The sequence below is a fragment of the Podarcis muralis genome, chromosome 16, assembly GCF_964188315.1.
Source record: "Podarcis muralis chromosome 16, rPodMur119.hap1.1, whole genome shotgun sequence".
Lineage (NCBI taxonomy): Eukaryota > Metazoa > Chordata > Lepidosauria > Squamata > Lacertidae > Podarcis > Podarcis muralis.
The window spans coordinates 34,672,138-34,693,764 of NC_135670.1; the positions used below are offsets into that span (position 1 = coordinate 34,672,138).

The 21,627-nt window shown below is 45.3% G+C and overlaps 1 protein-coding gene across 2 annotated transcripts in view; it reads right to left on the bottom strand.

Annotated features, from left to right (window-relative positions):
- Nucleotides 1-21,627, bottom strand: part of ADGRD1 (adhesion G protein-coupled receptor D1) — a 272,664-nt gene that overhangs the window by 217,958 nt on the left and 33,079 nt on the right. For both annotated transcript variants that reach the window (XM_028710563.2, XM_028710564.2), the window contains 5 exons: nucleotides 20,396-20,551; nucleotides 15,472-15,531; nucleotides 13,284-13,401; nucleotides 11,610-11,720; nucleotides 4,923-4,998 (listed from right to left, as the gene is read on the bottom strand). In XM_028710563.2, the coding sequence (XP_028566396.2) occupies nucleotides 4,923-4,998; nucleotides 11,610-11,720; nucleotides 13,284-13,401; nucleotides 15,472-15,531; nucleotides 20,396-20,551 (521 nt within the window). The remainder of the gene's footprint in view (nucleotides 1-4,922; nucleotides 4,999-11,609; nucleotides 11,721-13,283; nucleotides 13,402-15,471; nucleotides 15,532-20,395; nucleotides 20,552-21,627) is intronic.

Below are 21,627 nucleotides of genomic sequence, written 5' to 3' on the forward strand. Positions count from 1 at the left end.
TTCCCACACCGACAGCCTGGGCTCTCCGTCCAGAGGCCGATATTTTGCAAATTATTATTTGGGCATGTTATTTATAGCCCTGTTATGAAAGAGGCCCATCTTGTCTAGAAAGTGTTTGCTTCTCAAAGATAGCATAATTCAAACCAGGGTTCCGAGGGAAGCCAAACTGGCTCAACCTCTCATTAGAAAACCTGCCAGAAAAGATATTTTCCTAGCTTGAGGGAATTTCGACGAGTGATGTTTAAATAATTGTGTTGTTTTCACTTTCTCTCTTTCTTTTCTTTTAAGGGGGCTAAATTTTGCAGTTGCAGGTGAATTTTCGCTATCATAATTTGATTTCTCTACATTTCCTGCTGAATGTCTGAAACACAGGAAAATGTTTGCGTTGGAAGTGGTTTTTAAATTTGTGATGGCTTATTTTAACATGAAACTCTCTTTTTTGATACTGGTTGCAAATATGGATCCACTATTCATTGGCATCCATCCATCTCAGGGAGACAATGAAGGAGTGTGCCTACAGACTCACTGAAACTAACGAACATGGTTAACTAATGGACATGATTTCAGTATGCTTACTCTGAGCAGAATTTAGCTGGATGCAAGCCCAAGTGAGGAGCCATGCATGTCTGAATACAGACCTTGATTCCTGCCTGTACCCTTCTCCTGGTCAACAGCTGAATTTGCCTACTGATTCCCCTGAAAGGTGCTGTGCTTGAAGAGATATACATATATTATGTGCTGAACCTATGGAAGCCCCTCACACATGCAAGACAGCACTGGATGTGTGAGCCAGTCTGCAGTCAAAAGCCTCTAACCTATGCCCTGTCCATTTTATTTCATTTATTATTATTTATTTATTTTAAATTGAATTTATATACCACCCTATTATAAGTTTGTACCAGTCACTTTCTCTCCATCTGTTTGGGTTCACTGTTAAAATGCAATATTTTTAAGTACTTCTGCGAAGAGAGGACAAAAGCAGCACACTGAAACTGAGAAAAGCATCTAGGGGTGTTAGCATGTACAAGCATTTTTTTTTTTTTTGTTTTACATTTTATTACTAGTAATGCATTAGATAACACAGGAGATATCAGCTACTAGTGAAGGAGCGCAATTCTGAGAAACACTGCACATGCAAAGTAAACATGTATTTACTTTGTGTTCATTGGGATTCACAGCCAGTTAAGGGTGCATAGGATTGCAGCCCTAAAGACTTAAATCAGGGGTAGCCGGCTTGGTGCCTTCCAGATGTTGATGGACTACAACTCCCATAATCCCTGACTACTGGCTTATGCCAGAGGGGGCTGATGGTTGTGGTCCACAGCATATGGAGGGACTGCCTTGGCTAACCTTGAGCGGAAAGGAAGGACCTTGAAAACAAAATGAGATTGTAAAAATCCTCATTAGGGGTATAAATAAGCAGTATAAACCCACAAAATTGTGCATCAGTGCAAGCAAGGAGAAAGAAGACTGATGAGTTGCAAGCATTCCTCAGCTAGCTGGACTTTGATTCACCAAGCGATGGGGGAAGTAAGGCCAAGCTAGCATTCCTGGAATTACTATTTTCTCCAAAGAACTGAGGTGCCATCCAGATTTTAAGAGATGGGATTTGCTTAAGTATACAACCAGTAAGGAAGTCAGAGAATTCCAAAGGAAACAGAAATGGGAGCAGAAATTGCCGATTTTTGCGCATTCATCCCATGTCCGGAACAGAGATCAACCCATAAAATAAATCTGGATTTGCCGCTCATGGTGTTTTCAGTCTGCAAACAATACACAACAACACGCAATTGATGATATTCTGTTTTCAGATTTGCAAGACATTTCCTTCGCAATGAAGTGACTGGTGTGAAACAATGTGATGATAATGTAGTTAATTGCATTACCAATCGCATAACGTTTCACCATAGTGGACAGCAAGACGAAGGCTGTTGTTTTTTCTCTGAAGCCAAATATTGGCTGAATGGAAACGGTGCTGCGTGTGGTGAATACAGGGCAAAATGGAGATCAGCACCTTCTTACATCCCTAACGAGAAATAGTTGTGTGTGTGGAGCCTTTGGCCTCCCATGCCTTTTCTCTGTCTGTGGGAAGTAAAACATTCCAGCCCCATTTGCCAGAACAAATTATCGAGATAATACATTTTATACAGCTAATGGCCCATAAATTATGGCCTCATGGGATTTGGTATCACAGTAAGAAAATATTGCACTTCCCTGAGGATGGCTGCTTCACACAAGCCAGTTAGCCACCCAAGTGAAGAGTATGGTAACTTCTCTACAGGCTCCTGGTCAGCATTCTTGCTGTGCTGAGCTATAAGTGCCCCATCCTAGTAGTACATTCTTTTCTAATTTCTTCATCTTCTCTTGTAGTACGGCACTGACAAAATAGGATTTGCATTTTGTACATACTGGACTTGGTGATCAACTGAAAAGCTACTTTTGAATATATTATGTCATGAAGTTGATTTCGACATTATGAGAAGCTGTATCTAAGTTTTGAGAAGTAGTTTCTAGTAAATAACTTGGCAATTGTTATTATACAGCCCATTATGTCTATGTGTGTTGTTTTCCAATCAGAGAAGCTGCCAGCATGTGACAGAAGCCACGCCCCAGGAAATGCCTTCAACTGGCTGGCTAAACCAGGTGAGAGGAGCTGGTGGGTCTCAAACACTCAGTGAGCTAGGCACTTCCCCTGCATGTGAAGACAGGCTCCAGCAAATTGAGCAGATGAGACCAACAGCGTGTCCAACAGTCATGAAGGTGGTTTCTGCATGTGCTGCAGTGAGAAGTGGGGGGCAGATGGAGCTCATCAGCCTGGGAAGATAGCCCATCTAGGAGTAGGGAAACGCTGATCCTAAGCCTCTGCTGCCTGGGAGGGGGGTATCTTTGGAATAAGAAGAAGCTAAGGAGTTAAGTCCTACACAAATTCCGGGTGGAGTCGGTTGGATGGTGCCCTGTACACCTTCTTCTGGCAACTCCTGAAGCCAAGTTGGTGCCAAAGGCATTGCTCTGCTTTCCTTTGGACCACATCAGTGTGGCCTAGAGATGGCTCTTGTTGCCTGGGCAGCCAGGACCTCCATACACACTGCCCAGGCTTATCCCCTAGGGAGATCACTTCGGTGCTGATAACACAGCAGTTTGACTTCACCCCCAGAGGTGCTCTCCGATGTCTCTTGAGACAGACAGATGCCAACCAGGTCCAAAACTTACTTGCCGCTGAAAGTCACTCATACTCCCAGGAAGTGTTATCTGGGCCCATTTAAGAAGATCAGCATGATCATGTGATAAAGCTTTTTCCTGGAGCACAACTCTTTTCAAGGCTGCAAGTGGGGGTTGCATATTTGACTGATCCCCTTGTGGAAAAAGCTCTATGTACTTATATAGGAAGGCAGAAAACTGCACAACAGCAGGCCAGCCTACCCATCTAGACTAGTGCTGTCTACTCAAACTGGTAGCAACTCGTTAGAGCCTGTGGCAGGTCCCTCCCATCACCTGCCATTTTCTCCTTGATAATGAGGGGTATTTCCAGACTGTCACTGTTTTGAATTGTGCTTGGAAATGTACTGCTCTGCCTCTGAGCTAGGTCCCTTCCCCACCCAACCTTGCTATGGTATGAGGGAAAGGGGTTTGGGGCTGCGACTCCCAGCATCCATTTCTTTCAGCAGTAATTACCTGAGTTAATGCATTTAGACTATGCTTATATATATATAATTGGCTTGAATTGGCTTGGGAAATTCTCAGGTCAGAGCTGGGCTATCTTTTTGAATGGTATATTGCTCTTAGTTCCCTTTGTTTTAATCTACGGGACATGTCACTGGCGCAATGCAGAAAGTAAATGGATCCGAGTGCTTTATCTGCTTTAGTGGTGTAAAAATTAGCCAAGTGCGTATGGGAAAGGTGGAGGAGGTGGAAGAATGCTATACTTCACTGGCTATTCTAGTATTAGTCTGTCATGCTGTTTGAAGTGCGAACAAGGTATGATCTTTACAAAAGGAGAAGTGAACATTAAACTTGTGGTAGAAGGAGGTAATGGCAATACATATGATTTATCTAGGCAAGGGTCCAAAGAGCTACTGGGCATACCCAGTGGGAATTATCTGAGTTTGTTTGCATTTGTTAGACACTTCAGAAAACAAATTATCTAGGCGCTGCACAAAATCCACTTGAATCACGATACAATTCTGCTTGTAGGCGATCCACAGTCAGCCTTAAAAGTCCAACCCAGCGCAAGACCCAGACACAAATAGGTTGCACAGGAAAACACAATGCAGATCGCATGAGCTGAAAGCAATCAGCAAATGCAGGCACTGAAATTTCCAGTCATGCTACAATCCAATGTAACGTAAAACCCAGGACTCAGCTACACTCAATTATATCATTATAACTGTGTTATAAACATGCGACACCACATGGCGCTGTTGTTTGTTCCTTCGCCAGTGTGATTTTCCATTATGAGCTTTATAACATGTTTTCCTGTAACGTTTCTTTTAACGTGTCTAGATCCAGAAGAAGATGATTCACCCTCCACGAAGCCAGATGAGAACCAAAATCAGCCATCTTTCGAAATCCACACAAATTTTACAATTTAGCCAATCAAGGCCTCCAAAAACAAGCAATGTGCACAAAAACATGCATATGCTAGGCTCACATTTTAGTGAAAACAACCTACAAATCATACATTATTTTAGGGGAAACTGCTTTGCACAAATTTGTATTTCAAGAGAAATTTGCACTAAAACGCTGGTGAATTCTCATGAGGACTTTTCCCCAAAAAATAATAATCTCAAACTAATATGGAAATATGCCGGGATAAATGAAAACTAAGATTGACAGACTCGCCCATCCCTACCAGGGTCCCACTTGTAATATTAGTACTATTCGTTATGCACAATCAGCTTGCCTTTTTTTCCAAAGGAACTTACTTTGTTTCTATTGGTCTGATACTTCCGAAGAACTGGTGCATGGTATGGTAGAGAAGTCCCACAATGGTTATCCAAGCTGTAGAGAGAGGGAAAGGGACAGGATGTTTATTGCATGCCAGTGTTGCAGCTTGAGCAAAAAGTGGAGGGTGGGAAAGCCAATTTAAAGCAATTGAGGTTGTCAATTGGCAACCTCACCTCTTCCATCATTCCCCATCATTCCTCACTTCTACTCTCATGGGGATTCCAACCGTTCACTTAAAGAAAGAAGGAAAGCTCCTTCCCAGCTCCCGACACACAGAAAGAGTTTTAGAAAAGGAACATCAACACAGGACAGTGTAGACTTCTCACCACCTTCATAATGTAATGGAGCTAAACAGCTACATTATATAAATATTGTCTATAGTAAAACATCCTTCGGATGGCTTGGAACTCAAAGGCAAAATGAGTGGCTAAGCATTTTGTGGGAAGGATTCACGTGAATACCAGAAATTCAGGTTTGCCCAAGTGCTCTGGGATGTGTGCCCAACCAAGCTCTACTTATAGTAGACTCATTCAGATTGATGGACTTAAGTTGATCAGTTCCATTAATTTCACAGGAACTACTATGATTAACTTTGGGATTGGAAGCAACTTCAGGATCATAGAATTGTAGAGTTGGAAGGGACCTCAAGGGTTATCAAGTCCAACCCCCTGCAATGCAAGAATCTCAATTAGATCATACATGACAGATGGCCATCCAACTTCTGCTTTAAAAGGAAGGAGAATCCACCACCTTCCGAATGTAGTCTGTTCCACTGTCAAACAGCTTGTACCATTCTTCTTAATATTTAGTTGGAATCTCCTTTAATGTAATTTGAAGCCATTGGTTCAGGCCCTGCCCTGTGGAGCAGCAGAAACAAGCATGCTCCATCTTCCGTGTGACAGCCTTTTACATACAGTGGTACCTTGTTTTACGAACAGGGCTGTCTTAAGCATATGCAGTGCTGGGGTGCAAAGATCTGCACAGTTCCTCCCCCGGTTGCCCAGTCCCAGGCGCACAGAAGGGCAGAGCCAGCCGGCCACCTCAGCATCTTGCTGGCTCGGTCGCCCCCGAACTCGCACGCAGAGCCGCCTGCAGCAGAAGAGCCTGCTGCAGCGCTCCGGCCAATGGGCGGGCTCTTCCCCAGACTCAACTCTCAGGCCCCAGACTCTCGGCCTGGCGCCCCTGAGAGCCCAGCACCCAGGTGCCCCCACCCCTAGCGCCTATGGGTAAGACGGCCCTGTTCATGAACTTAATCCATTCCTGAAGTCCATTTTTAAACCAAAGCATTTGTAAACCAAGGCGTGCTTTCCCATAGCAGCGGGGGACTCAATTTACAAATGGAACACACTCAACAGGAAGCGGAACATGTTCTGCTTCCAAGGCAAAGTTCACAAACCAAAACACCTATTTCCAGGTTTACAGCATTCTTAATCCAAGTTGTTCATTTCTTAAACCAAGGTACCACTGTATTTGAAGATGGCTATCAGATCTTCTCTCCATTTCCTCTTTACCAGGCTAAACTTCCTCAATCTATCCTCTTAAGGCTTGGTTTCCAGACCCTTGATCACCTTGGTCACTCTCCTCTGCATATCTTCCAGACCATCCAGATCCTTCTTAAACTGTAGTACCCAGAACTGGACACAGTATTTCAGGTGAGGTCTGACCAAGACAGAATGGAGTGATGCTATTCCATTCCTTGATCCGGGTTTACATCCCTTAATATGGACCTCCTATCATCCTACTGCATTTTTATTTAAAACAAAAAACAGACTTTTTGCAGGTAGGAAAGCAACAGGAAAATGCACCAAAGTGTATGCAAAGAACAAATAATTAAGGTGAAGGTGTATAAACAGTGTGCAAGCAAATCAGAATGAATGATCATTGTCATATAACCTCCCTGCAAATGAATCAAAATGAATGCTCAATAGAGACTGGATAGAGTCTAACCTCTACGTAAGTGTTGTGCAATCAAATCAAGACAAACGCTCCGTAAACAGGTCATCTGGAGAACCACAATGCAAAGAGCAGTTCAACAATCCTTCATAAATAGATTTTAAAATGCACAATCTACCCTGCGAAGTTGCATCTGTTTTATACAAGCCACTGTAGAAGCCACGACTTCGGATCCACCCCCTCCCAAAAATCCTCAGAAATATGATTAGGTGACGGTCTCTAATCTATCCCACAGAACTGTGGTTCCTAGAATTCCACGAAGAGAAAGAACAGCTGCGGAACTAGTTTAAACAACCAAGAGTCTCATGGTTCCTTATTAAGACATTGTGGCTCAATAAATCTATCTCCCAAACTTCTTTTTACTGCTTTGTTTCTGCAGCAAGGAACCAACACGATTTGACTGTGCAGTGCAGATATGACTGCTAACAATGAACAGCCTTAGCTGCATGTGATTCAGATGAAATGATGTGAAGTTGTAGGAAATATGCTGATGCTCAGACATTGCTGGCTAAAGACTAGATGGCAACGCCTAGATTAGATGAGTGACAAAAGAGTATGCAGCAGAGGATTTTGATGTTGTAAAGGTGGTTACTAGAAAAGATCATGGGTGAGGGGCGAGCTGTTCATGTCCTGTATCAACATATGAACCAGAAGCTGGGCTGCGATGACTAGCCCTACCTCTGATATGGCACAAACTGAGTCCACACATGCAACAAAAACATCTGCATGCAGGGAGCTGATTGCACAGAATTCTAGACCATATGGAAGTTTTTGAGCATACAGCTGTACACACAAAGGCTCCCCCTTTCCCTGCACACATTGACTCTGTATTGCATAGCCTTGATTGCTGTAACATGCTTTAGGTGGGGCTGCCGTTGTATCTGGTCTGGAAGCTGCAGAATGCAGCATCCGGATTTCCAGTGTGGTGTAGTGGTTAAGAGCGGTGGACTCGTAATCTGGTGAACCGGGTTCGCTACCCCGCTCCTCCACATGCAGCTGCTGGGAGACCTTGGGCTAGTCCCACTGCTCTGAAGTCTCTCAGCCTCACTCACCTCACAGAGTGTTTGTTGTGGGGGAGGAAGGGAAAGGAGATTGTTGGCCGCTTTGAGACTCCTTAGGGTAGTGATAAGGGACGTGGGTGGCGCTGTGGGTTAAACCACAGAGCCTAGGACTTGCCGATCAGAAGGTCGGCGGTTTGAATCCCCGCGATGGGGTGAGCTCCCGTTGCTTGGTCCCTGCTCCTGCCAACCTACCAGTTCGAAAGCACCTCAAAGTGCAAGTAGATAAATAGGTACTGCTCCGGCAGGAAGGTAAACAGCGTTTCCGTGCACTGCTCCGGTTTCGCCAGAAGTGGCTTAGTCATGCTGGCCACATGACACGGAAGCTGTACGCCAGCTCCCTCGGCCAATAAAGCGAGATGAGCGGCGCAACCCCAGAGTCGGCCACAACTGGACCTAATGGTCAGGGGTCCCTTTACCTAGGTTAGTGATAAAGCGGGATATCAAATCCAAACTCCTCCTCCTCCTCTTCTTCTTCTCAAAGGAATGGATTGCTGTCCCCATTGAACTCTGCCGCTGAAAGAGCTGCCTCCATCACCAATTTGCTACCAGGCCAGGTTCAGGTCTTTGTGTTAAATTCACAAAGCCCTAAACAACTTGGACCTTGATCGCCAAGGTCTTCTGATGGGGCACTGTTTGAAGTTCCTCATTCAGCTGACAGTGTGGCAAGTCCTGGCTTTGCTTGGAAGGAGTCATCTCTGATCGCTTTCAGATTTCTTCAGAAAACTGCTTTATTCAGGATGCACTCCTTTTGAACCTGGGATTCTCCGCCCAACAGCTTTTGCAGATGTGTTTGATGCCTTTATTGTTTTCACCGCAGCATTGTACTTTTTAATATTACACATAATGCCTTGCAATATTTTTATATGAAAGTGTGGTTTATAGATCTTTAAATAAATAGTTGGATGTCAGCAGGTGAAGCCACTTGGAATGTGCAACGTTAAGGGCGGTGCCCAGTCACACGTTGATAGAATGTGTTGCCGATTGACTTGAGTAGGGTTATGGGGTGTTGGTGCTCCTTTATAGAGTATTGGGACAGAAATCATAGAATACAACTGGGTACTTCAGCGACATGTTGCTTGGGGTCCTTAAACTCACGGCACTTGTAAATGTAACACGAGAAGTCTTGAACTTAATGTAATTTATAGCAGTGGGTAACATTCTGGTTCTGGGTTTTGGTTTTTGTCTCTGCCTGATCCTTATGGCATTTGATCTCCAGATTCATAAATGGGTGTTTGGGTAGTGTTTGGTACTTTTGCTTCCTTTCTGGGTTTTGCATCTGGTATTTATGGAAATTGTGTGCAAATTTCTGGCCTCTAAAAGCTTTTTTTTACAAAAAAGAAATGAACACTATTCTGTGTTCTTTGAATTACTCTCTTCGGAGTACTTTCCCCTTTACGACCAACATGTGGAAGCCCTTTGAATCCGGCAGGAACTAGAGAGGAGAGTCAAGATGCCTTTATTGTTTTTGGCTCAAGGACTAACCGAAGTTTGGCTTGATGTTCTTGCCTCCCTCCTAAATACCTATCTGCATCTCAGTCTTCCTGCCTGCATCTCTCACCTCCAACTTAGCAAGTGCAGAGAAGCCTGATTAAGGCTGCAGTTTTATTGCATGCGCTGTGTGTGTGTGGTTGGTGTTCATGACCTCTGTGACTGCCACAAGGCCCTGCATGGTTATAGCATTACAAACCTTTTTGGCTGCGGTTGCTAGGTGACAGTTCCAGCAGAGCAAAGAACCTACTTTAAAGTTTAGCAGGTGAGGCATGGGTCAAGTAAATTTCAGTCTGATTGGCTAGAGGTTCCAGCCAGTTGTATAGTGAATGGCCAGGTGGGGATCATTTGTCAGTGAGAATAGAATCATAGAATTGTAGAGTAGGAAGAGAACCCAAAGGTCATCTAGTCCAGTGTTCCCCAACCTTGGGCCTCCAGCTGTTTTTGGACTACAACTCCCATCATCCCTCGCTAGCAAGACCAGTGGTCAAGGATGATGGGAATTGTAGTCCAGAAACAGCTGGAGGCCCAAGGTTGGGGAACACTGATCTAGTCCAACCCCCTGCAATGCAGGAATCTCATCTAGCTCATACAGGACAGATGGCCATCCAACTGATGCTTTAAAAATCTCCAATGAAGGAGAGTCCATCACCTCTTGAGACAGTCTGTTCTACTGTCAAACAGCTCTTACTGTTAGCAAGTTCTTCCTGATGTTTAGTTGGAATCTCCTTCCCCATAACTTGAATCCACTGGTTTCCATCCTACCCTCCGGAGCAGGAGAAAACAAGCTTGCTCCATCCTCCGTGTGACAGCCTTTAGATATTTGAAGATGGCCTTCACATCTCCTCTTCTCCAGGCTAAACATACCTAGCTCCCTCAGCCGTTCCTCATAAGGCTTGGATTCCAGACCCTTTATCATCTTGGTCACCCTCCTCTGCACACATTCCAGCTTGTCAATATCTTTATTACATTGTGGCACCCAGGACTAGACACAATACTCCAGGTGGGGTCTGACCAAGGCAGAATACAGCAGCACTCCATACAGGCTGCCACTCATGCACGGTGGCTGTACAGGCTGCCGCACAAGCCCATATGGTCACCGTGCGAGAGGCACCCTGTATGGACGCCCATGTGGATGGTGTGAGAGAGCGGCAGGCCATAAGAATGCTGCTCGAGTGGCGCCCATATGGACTGCGTGCACCCTCAGCCGCTCTACAGCTGGGGGGAGGCAGGGGCCATCTTGTCACACACACACCCAAAGTGGCACCCGGGGCGGACTGCCCCCTCCACCACCCCCCCTTCTTACACCCCTGCTTGCACCCCTGAACTGTGCCATCTGGTCATTATAGGAACAACTGTTTAGAAATTGGTGTCTGCTTTTTTCATTTTTATTTCCTCTTCCCTCCCTGTGCTGTTACCTTTTCGTATCGTGTTCTTCTAAGATTGTACACCTGTAGGCAGGGACTGTCTTTGTATGTAAGCTGCTCAGAGAGCCTTTGGGGTTGAAGAGCGGGGCACAAATACTCCAATAAGCAGATAAATAAAAGTACTATGAAGTTTTGAAGCATTCCGAGGGAATGGATGGCAACGAAAAGTTTAAAGAAATGCAGGCATGGGCGCTTGCAGTGCAGACAAGGGAGGCTGGGGGAGCAGGAATCCCTGACACACACCTGCCTAGGAGTCAGCCCAAGAGAACACAGTGGGCTTTTATTCCAAGTAAAATTGCATGGGTAGGGTTGCACTGTAAGCCTACAATCGCAAACACGCTTACTAGGACAGGGATGAGTAACTGATGGGTCTATTTTCTGTTGATTCTGGTGCCAGCTGGACCTCAATAATAGCATGTAAAACCAGAGTAAGCTTAAAATTCTGCATCTCCCTGACAAAGCACAGCATTCTCTCTTAACCATTTTCTTCTTTTGCCCATTTCTACAGATAGAAACTGTGCAGTTGTCTATTGCACCTCCCGTCTCCCCCAGCTAGCATGGCTACCGGTCAGGGGCAATGAGAGCTGTGTTCCAACAACACCTGGAGGGAAACATCGGTTTCTCTGGGTTAGAAGATTGCAGGGCCCATCACTGCAGTAGGCAGTTTGCACATTCAATTAACGGAGAATAATAACCCTTCCACGTCATAAATCCTTCATAAAGCAGTAGATCTTACCTTTGTTCTGAAACGCTTCCCCAGGGATAGAAATATAACTCTGCCCTTCCAATGGGAAACGGTAGTGGGGCACGCTCAGGTGTAGGGGAGGCATCTTGACCAAAGAGTAATCTGTGTAATGATGCAAGCACATTCAAAAACAATGATAAGGGGGAGGGGGGCAACACAAATAGTACCTCAGGTTAAGAACTTTGCTTCAGGATGAAAAATCCACTCCACTTCCCCGTAGGGAGGAGTTGCGGTGGACCGCGTGGCCACCCACCCCCTTCCGGGGGTAGGGGACTTATTCCCCCATTGCCTGGGGGGTTCCGGCCATGTCAGAGCCCAGCCAGCCAATCCACTGGCCAGGGGGGCATGGCCGGGAGCATTTAAGCAGAGGCGCGAGCCGGAGGGCTTCCTCTTTGGCTCGCTTCCTCAATCACCAACCCTCCCGCCCTATTTTGCAGGTTTTAGGCACTGGCCTTGCTATGGACCTCGGTTGGTCGCCGTTGAGGGGCTGGGTAGGAATTTTTCCACTTGGCAAATTGGCACTGGCCATGTGGTTTTCGCCTACCTCATAGCAATCATCACAACTTTGCTAGGGTTGCGGTTAGGCATTGTTTGGGGGAGGGGAGGTGTGGCCATCACCTGCCCCTCCAAGCTTAAGGGTATTCCGTTAAAGGAATCTGGGGGTGTTGATCTTGTCCAAAGCCCAGGTCGGGGGCTAGGGCCATGACACGACCCCGACAGGAACACCAGGGGGAGCTCGAGTTGGTACGCATTGACAGGGCTCCCCCTTCCGGTGGTTTACCCTTACCAGACTTCCTGCACATCAGGCAGGAGTCAGATATAGTTGGCCCTTCAATGCCTAAGCCAATAGTGCTCACATTCTGTAATCGATAAAGTTGTGGCCAAAATTTGCCCAGTAACATTAACCTAATATCTGTGTCCTTGTGTGTGTTATTTCTCAACGAGGGGGTGGCTTCGGGGTCTCGACACACAACAGAAATCATGCGGTGGTGGCAGGAGGCCTCATTAGCTAAAGTAGTACCTCAGGTTAAGAACAGGTTCAGGTTAAGAACGGACCTCCAGAACGAATTAAGTTCTTAACCCGAGGTACCACTGTAGCTTCTTTTGTCCTTCCTGAATCCTCCAGCACATAATTTCATTACATATCCCCTGAGTTCTAGTATTGTCTCATGTAATACTAGAGGACTGTGCACCAGCCCTTCTCGGAGGCAATAATATAACATCAGTTCCCACACAGCTACCCCATCCAAGAAAGATGTGTGTGCTAGAAACTAGTTTTTCCATGGTGGCAGCATTGGAGCTGCCTTAGCCTAGGATGTTTTTAAGCATGGGTCTAAAATAGTGTGGACCAATGTATGTAGGCCACCACTAATCACTGCAATAACCCATGTGAAACATAGAATCATTAGAAAGCCACTTTTGGAGACCTGCAACTGAACCAAAGGGCATTGGTTAATATTCTTCCTTCCCTCCAATCCACTGTATAAACTCTTTTGTGATGGATGCAGTCTCTCCCCCCCCCCCCAGCCCTGATTAAAAGAGGGGAGGAAGTTTTCCTGTTCCTTGTCACCAAGTGAGAAGCTGCAGACACAGACATGTCATATTGCAATTATCCAGATTCTGGTTTCAGAACAGGTGTCTGTGCGTGTGCCAGATAAGCCTCACCTGCCACGGATGATGTGCCTTCGACTGTTATGGCTGATGGGCTTCCTCCAAGATTGCGGCCCACATGAAGCATCACACTGTCAATTGTTTCAACTAAGTCTTGAGCAATGGGTACAGTCTGAGAAGCAAACCAAAAAAGAGCCACAGTTATGATTGTGTGGAGGAGCAAAAGGAACCTTATGTCGAATGTGGGACTGAGAGAGCAAGAACTCCTTGTTGAAGATAGGGCTGCACATAGCCTACCATAATCTGAGGTGCTGATCTGGTGCCCCTGGCAGCAGCGTTGCATGAGCTCACAGTGCCCAGTGCTGGCATGCACGCAATGGAGGGGTGCGTGTACTAGAGAATGAGGGCACAGAGGGTGAAGGAGCCCACAGTGGGAGCCCAGTGCTCACCGCCAACACTGCCGGAGTGACCCCGCACTGCATCAGAGCCAAACAGGGCTGTGCTATGCCACCTGCCCACCTACACAGGTGGCAGCCAGGCCAACTGATGCGGCACTTGGCAGGGGCAAACCAGCATGGCCCATCCAGGTGCTCCTCCAAGTGTTGGTTGCTCTGGTGTCAAGGGAGGAGTACTGGGCCAGGCCAGGCTAGGGGCACCTGCATGGGGGCGCATGCTTCGTGCCCCCTCAAAAATCTGTGACTGGGGTCACAACCCCTGTGGCACTCCCACGCTAGGACCCTGGCGCCTGATTGGGCCAATCTGACCCAGGACCACCTAGGGACCACCCACCCTGGATCCCCCCCCCAATTCAATTCAGGGTTTGGAATAATGTTTAATGATGATGATTTAAGCCTAATTTGTGAATTAACTAATTAAAAAACAATACGGATCAGAACATAGGAATCAGCTCCTAGGGGTCGAGGTCATACGTGTGGAGGAAAAACTTAGACATGTAGCAGGGTTTCCAAAAATAGACCAGAGGCCATATTTCATCCAGCAGAGCTTTACTTGTGCTGAAGGCAAATGTAGCTTAATGGTGACAAATCCAATACATTCAGGTTTGCACAGTCCATAAAAATCCAGTTGCAACACTTGCAAAACTTATAAATGTATAACAAGACTAAACACTAAGCATACTATGTACAGAACAGCACGCCAGAAGGAAGAGAGATTGAAAGAGAAAGTAAAACCCAGGCTCCTACTGACCTATATTTATAGCCAGCATGACCTTAATTGAAAGAGATAAGAGAACTAGTTCAAACCAGCTTCCCAGAAGGTATAACCCAAACAATCATGAAGCTTCTGCCTGCTTCTCTCACACAGAGAAGCTTCTAGTAGCTTCTAGAATCCTCTTGTATTAATCAGAATAGGAAAGATCTCCACACATTTAGATCGATACTTTCTGAACTGACACCCTTCACCGCACCGCCCCAAATATTTGAGCCCCCAATGATGGGAATTGCCATTCAAATTGTGTGTGTGTGTGTGTCACATCATGTGATCGGTTATGTGGGGTGGGGCTTGTTGAGAATTTCCATTTCACCTTAAGGAGCAGACATGGGATTGTTACATGTCACATGTCTGTTTACATACCAGCTCAGCTTGCTGGGAACTCCCATTGTGTGTATAGCTTTTGCTTCTCTCTGTCTCTCTGAGAAGACAAAGAGAGAGGCGACATGTTTCTTTGTCCTGATTTATGATTAATAAATTCGTAGTTGTTGTATGTTTCCACAAGACTCACGACTATTCTGTGTCTGCAGTTTGTGTGCACAGTTCGCTCGGCTGATATAGTGTGCCCTGGCTTTGAAGCCTGGGTCGCTGATTTACATCGGAGCAAAGGCCGATGGGTCTTTGATGGGTCTTCGCAGCAGGACGGCTGCGACCCTCTGCATGCCAACAGGGCTTACCTGAGCCGCCCTGCCCCCCAATATTTTATTCAAGTTGGCACCCTTGGATCAGAAATAGACTAGTCCATCTGCCCCTAGTGTGCATGGGCCATCACAGATCAAACACCAGCAAGCAAAGTTCCATATCACCTGCAACACTAAGCACATAGTCCAAATCCCATGGACAAAGGAGAAAGCAGAATGGGAGAGGCCGTTTGGAGAAGAAATGTGTGGACAGGGGAGCAAATGAAGCATCCCTTCCCTTTTACCACATCGCAATTAAAAATATATATATCAGGGGAAGAAAGGTGGCAAGTTGATTGCAGGTTTGCAGTTCATGTGTAGCAAGGCATTACCTGTGACATTTCATTCCATCCGTGAAACGCAAGCACACCTTCCACAGTTTTAAAGAAGACCTGCAAACAAATAAACCCCAGGTCATTTCGTTACAATATCAAAACCCTCTGCCTCCATCTCCTCCATCCCCCAGGAAATAGCATTTGAGTCAGGGCACCTCAGGTGCATATTCACTCTAAAATAATAGACACAAATCTATGCATGTCACAGACAACCACTTGTGCTCATTAAATATTGTACAATAATATTTTAAAGCAGAAGAGTATTTATGGACACTAACAGGACAATAAAACTCCAATTACATTAGCATCCATTTGTCCCCCTGCTCAAGATATTAAAACCAATGTACAAGAGCAAAATGTTTGAAACTGGCTAAACCTTGGAGGGGGTTAAGGCAGAAGAGGGAAAATGCTTGTAGAATATATATATTTTCTCGTGTGTGTGAGTGAACATCAGTTGCCAGGCGGAATCCTTAGAACAGGGGGTATCTACAGAAATTGTTTCAATAGAAAACGAAAGGGACCCATCTCTGCAACAGTTTATCACAGTTTCCTTCTCCCATTTCAGCGCTGCATTAATTCAGTTGGTTTATACATTTCCACTGCAGAACACGTTTTCATTAGCTGTAGCTCAGCGGTAGAGCAGGTGTCTTGGACTAGAAGTTGGAGGGAGGAAAGCGGAGTGGCAGACAAAAATGATGGTTCAACATGTTTTGGACACCACTGGTATCTCTCCAAGGAAATTCAGGGATTCAACATTTAATAATAATAATTTTTTATTTATACCCTGCCCTTCCCGGTTCAGGAAATGGGGCTCAGGGTGGCTAACAACAAATTTAAAACATTTAATTGATGCTACAAAAAAAGCAGCATAAAATACGGTATAAAGTGTAAATAACAATAAAATCAAAAATCAATTTAGGTGGGAAATCCATCCAATAAACATTAGATGATCACTAGGGCTAGCTGGCTAAATTAGTCCCACTTGGGCCAGCGAGCAGACCAGGGGGGAACCAGCTGTGGGATCCCAGAGTGGGTAATCTTCACAAAAAGGGGAGGGGGAGGGAAGGAAGGGGAACAAAAGATCAGGCCAGGTTCAAATTGAAAGCCAGACGGAATAGTTCTGTCTCACACGCCCTGCGGAAGGAATGTAAATCTTTCAGGGCCCTGGTCTCATGGGACAGAGCATTCCAATAGGTCGGAGCCATCACTGAGACGGCCCTGGCCCTGGTGGAGGATAGTCTGACTTCCTTAGGGCCCGGGACCTCTAAACTATGATTATTCATGAACCTTAAGGTCCTCTGCAGGGCAGACCAGGAGAGGCAGTCCCGTAAGTACAAGGGCCCTAAGCCACAAAGGGCTTTAAAGGTCAAAACCAGCACCTTAAACCTGACGCGATACTCCACCGGGAGCCAGTGCAACTGGTAAAGCACTGGGTGAATATGCTCCCATGGCAGGGACCCCGTGAGGAGCCTCGCTGCAGCATTCTGCACCCGCTGGAGTTTCTGGGACAACTTCAAGGGCAGCCCCGTGTAGAGCAAATTACAGTAGTCAAGCCTGGAGGTGACCGTTGCATGGATCACTGTGGCCAGGTCGGGGCGGGAAAGGTAAGGGAGGCACTGCCTCTTCTTTTCCCACTTCCAATTCCTTTTTGGAATTCCTGTTTTTGTTACAAATGCTTTGCACGCCAAAGGTCCCTATCATCTCCAGTTAGGGCTGTTCCCTGTCTCAAATCCTGGAGAGCCGCTGTCAGTCAGTGTAGGCAGTACTGAGAGAGATGGACCAATTGATCTGTCTCAATCTAAGGTAGCTTCCTCTGTCTCTAACCTACCCTAAGGGCTGCAAATGTATGCGCAATTTCTGGGAGTGTGTTCCATAGAACCCAATAGGTATTACTTCTCAGCACATATGTGTAGGATTAAGAGAGGGTCTTAATCAAGTTTTCAATAAAGATTTTATGTGTTCTTGTACCAGAGCTGCTGTTGTTTTTTAAGCAGTATTACAAGGAAATAGCAAATATAGATTTTGTTTCCTGCAAAAGTATTTAATGATCCACCTCACCAAAAAAAGCAGTAACCAAAGGACAGTCCCACCACATATGCATGTAAACACTTTATGTGATTACCGTATTTTTCCGTGTATAAGACGATATTTTTTCCTTAGAAATAATAGGCAAAAAATGTGGGTCGTCTTATACACAGATAGCAGCGGGGGGACGGGCGATTGGTGGCAGCAGCCAGCAGGAGATTGTCAGCAGCGTTTGGGTGTGTGATTGGTTGCTGCAGCAAGGCCTGCTGCCGACTGGCCGTGGCTGCGGCAATTGGGCAGGCTATTTAAGGCAGCGTCAAGGCATGCATGCCATCGGCTGTGGTTGCATTGAGTGTGCAGGTGGACTTTAGGCAGTGAGCGTGCAGACAATTGGTGTCTACAGTGATGCATGTGATTTGCAGTGGCAGGCAGGCTGCAGAGCAATTGGCGGCGGTGACCCCCCCCCCCCCAAGAAAAGCTCAACAACTCTGAGGAATCCCCCCCCCCCCCGAAAAAATTGTTTGTTGTAGTCCAAAAAATACGGGCCATCTCATACATGGAAAAATACTGTGATTTTTTATTCCTTTTAGGGTTTTAATGGTGTAAGATACCATTTATGCAAAAGTGTACATCATATCTCTGTGATTAAAGGATATAACCTGCAATCCTTTGTAAATTTACCTGGGAGCAAGGCCCAGTAAATACAGTGGAACTGCATTCACATGCGCACATACTTCAGAGTAAACCCCACGGGACACAGCAGGACTTGCTTCCAAGCAGACATGCAAAAGACTGCACCTTAAGTCCCATTCACTTCAGTGGAACATGCTCCCAAGCAGGGATACAGATAAACCAGACTGGGGTGAGGAACTTCAGGCCTGGTTGTCAAATGTAGCCCACCAGGCTTCTCTATCTGTTCAGAAACCACTTTTGGTACAGAGGTAAAAATTACATTCATTGCTCTACCTACTTTTGCGTGTGGCCCTGCCCACCCAGGAGGGAATGTAGTCCAAAGGCACAAACAGATTCCCCACCTCGGCAGTAGATTATCCTTCCCACTGAGAATTTCAGGCACCCTACCCCAGTTCCTATGGGACTCCGGTGAGGTTGACCTGCAGAACCGGCACTGTTAGGAAATCAATATTTTAGTGCAGCAGCACCCTACACTTTGGAATTCCCTGCCTGTTGATGTCAGGCAGACACCTGTATCTGTACTTTTTCACTGCTTAAAACATTTGTATTTAGGCAAACCTGTCTTTTATCGATAATTTTAATGTTCTCTTTCATTTTCTTGTAAACCACTTTGAGATTTTTACTGCAAAACAACATATATTTTTTGTTAAAAATATCCTGGCATTCCTGGCATCTAGAAATTGACATGTGTTTTGAGCTGGCTGTTGATTTTAATTAGTTTTGAATGCTTTTTAATACATTTTCTGTTTTGTCTTGATAACATGAATGTTTCAATCTTCTTTGGTTTTTAGAGTTTATTTTTTTTACAATCAAATGGCATATTGATGTTGTGAAATGAGCAAGTAATAAATAAAAGTACAGTGGTACCTCAGGATGCGAACGAGATCCGTTCCGGAGCCCCGTTCTCATCCTGAAGCGAACGCAACCTGTGACTGCGCGTCTGCGCGTACGCGGGTCACGATTCGCTGCTTCTGCACATGCACGTGACGTCATTTTGAGAGCATGCGCGAGTGGCGAAACCCGGAAGTAATGCATTCCATTACTTCTGGGTCACCATGGAGCGCAACTCGAAAGCGTTCAACCTGAAGCGTATTCAACTTGAGGTATGACTGCATAAAAGCACCCCTCCTCCTGTGTCACAATCTGGCTTTTCCTTCCCATCCCACACAGTGGCTAAAGACACAGAACACAGAAGTGTAGGGTTAGAAAGACCCCAAGGGTCATCTAGTTCAACCCTCTGCAATTCAGGATTCAAAGCTCAATCACATGAATAATATTGCATCCACTCTGGCTATATGAGAATACAATTCAATATGTAGACCCAAAAAATGGAAATTGGGGGACTAATAGTCATTTTATTTTCCTTTTTGTCTGAGCAAACAATCTGTCTCTCTGCTAGGCATGGGTTTAGCAGGACAATTGCTGTCAAAATCACAGCTGATTACCGTCACAGCCAGAGCTCCAGCCAGCAGTGCTAAAAGGGGAATAATCCGCCCGCTGCTGAAATCAGTGCCAGAGTTTTGTTAGCAGAGAGCAACTTCTCGACTCTGTCAAGCTCAAAATCCTCCAGGCATTGCTGCCCATGGTGCACAAAGCAAAGAGGGAGCGCAGAAGCCCTTTAGCTCAGCTACATAATGGGTCTGGGGCAGAAAAATCCAGGGAAGTCAGCACAAATTCTCTCTGAGCCATAGGAAGTGCTAAATGGCCTGTGAGTAAAGATGGGCAAGGGAGAGAAACTCAATTTTGTTTGCCTTTTAGCAAGATACTACCTGGTTCGCACTTCTCAAACCAATATGGAACATGGTTATCTTTAGGTGTACTTCTAAACGAAATTTAGCTCTCTTTATGTGCTCTTCTCCAAAGTTTGTTCTCCACCCAAACCAAGTGCACAAAAATGCATATATCGGTAAAACTGAAGCACAAACTAATTATATTAGAGGGAAATTCTTGCAAATAAAGGGTACATTGGTCAAACAAGTTTGAGGTACTGCCACCTTGTCATTTTATCCCCACAACATTGTTTTCAGTGTACAGGCACTGCCTCAGTCCCTATGGCCAACTCTACAAATGGCCTTATTCGTTTAATAAAGAGATGGAGATTTGAAAGAAATTTACTTCAATAAATTCACTAACAGGTGAAGGAGATTCACCTCAGTCAATTGGTAAAGTAGCTCATTAAGTTGAAGAAGTGAAGAAAGTTTACCTCAGTAAGGTTGAAGGCCGTATTTGCCGTGAGTGACTCATCGGGTAAGGCACGGGAAATGTTTCCTAAATAGTCCAACATGGTATATGGCCGGTGAAAGTTTCCTCTCTCCTCTGTAAGGTTAATTATTATGGGCTGGTATGCATTTCTGGAAAGCTAAAAGGGTGACACAAAAAGCATATATTAGAACTTTCTGCTCCTCATCTCCCTAGGTCACTGAAATGAATGGTTGCTTTTGTTCAACATAATAATAATAATAATTAATAATTTTTTATTTATACCCCGCCCTCCCCAGCCAAGGCCGGGCTCAGAGCGGCTTACAAGCAATAATAAAAACAAGATGAATGATTACAACTTAAAAACAAAAATAAAATACAACATTAAAATAATGGAACATTAAAATATTAAAATGTAGCCTCATTGTAGGAGGAGAAGGAAAAGAAAAAAGAAAGAGAGGGAGGGAGGGAGGGAATCAAATTGGCCTTCTGAATGCTACAACCCAGAATGGTTGGAAGTGGTGTCTACTCTAACATCAGAATCTTAGAGAGATAAATTTAGAGAATACTGTATTTTTCCATGTATAAGACTAGGTTTTTTTCCTAAAAAATAATGTCAAAAATTAGGGGGCATCTTATAGTCTAGGCCATCTCCCCCCATTTTCTTAAATCTGATTCACAAAAAATAGGGGGCGTCTTATAGACAGAAAAATATGGTATTTTGTTTTATTTCAGAAACTTTCCATTTCACTTTTTGGCCCCTGAATGGGCTCTCAAGGAAGCTTCCGAGTTAAACACACACAAAAATGATGGAAATATGTTTTCATGGGTCATTTTGCTGCTGCAACTTTCTCCCTGATCTTCCCTCATCACAACCTTTTCCCTCTGTCCCAGCCCCCAATGCCCAAAACTTTCCCCATTCTTGTCATTCTGATCCTGTGGAAGCTCTTAATCTTTACTGTGGGAGCTCTTCACAACCCAACTGTACAAGAGGGTTGGGAACTCAGTCTCAAGAGCTATATGTGGCCCTCCCAAGACTCTCTATATGGCCCTTGAGACTCTTCCCAAGCCACACCCCATCCCCACAAGCCACTCCCCCTTGAGTGTTTTGGGCCTGGCTGAAATGTGCCATTAAATTCTTGCCTGCCTGGACGGAAGACAGAGAAGGGTGTGTGCAGAAACTATTTTACTATACAGTGGTACCTCTGGTTGCGAACGGGGTCCATTCCAGAGGCC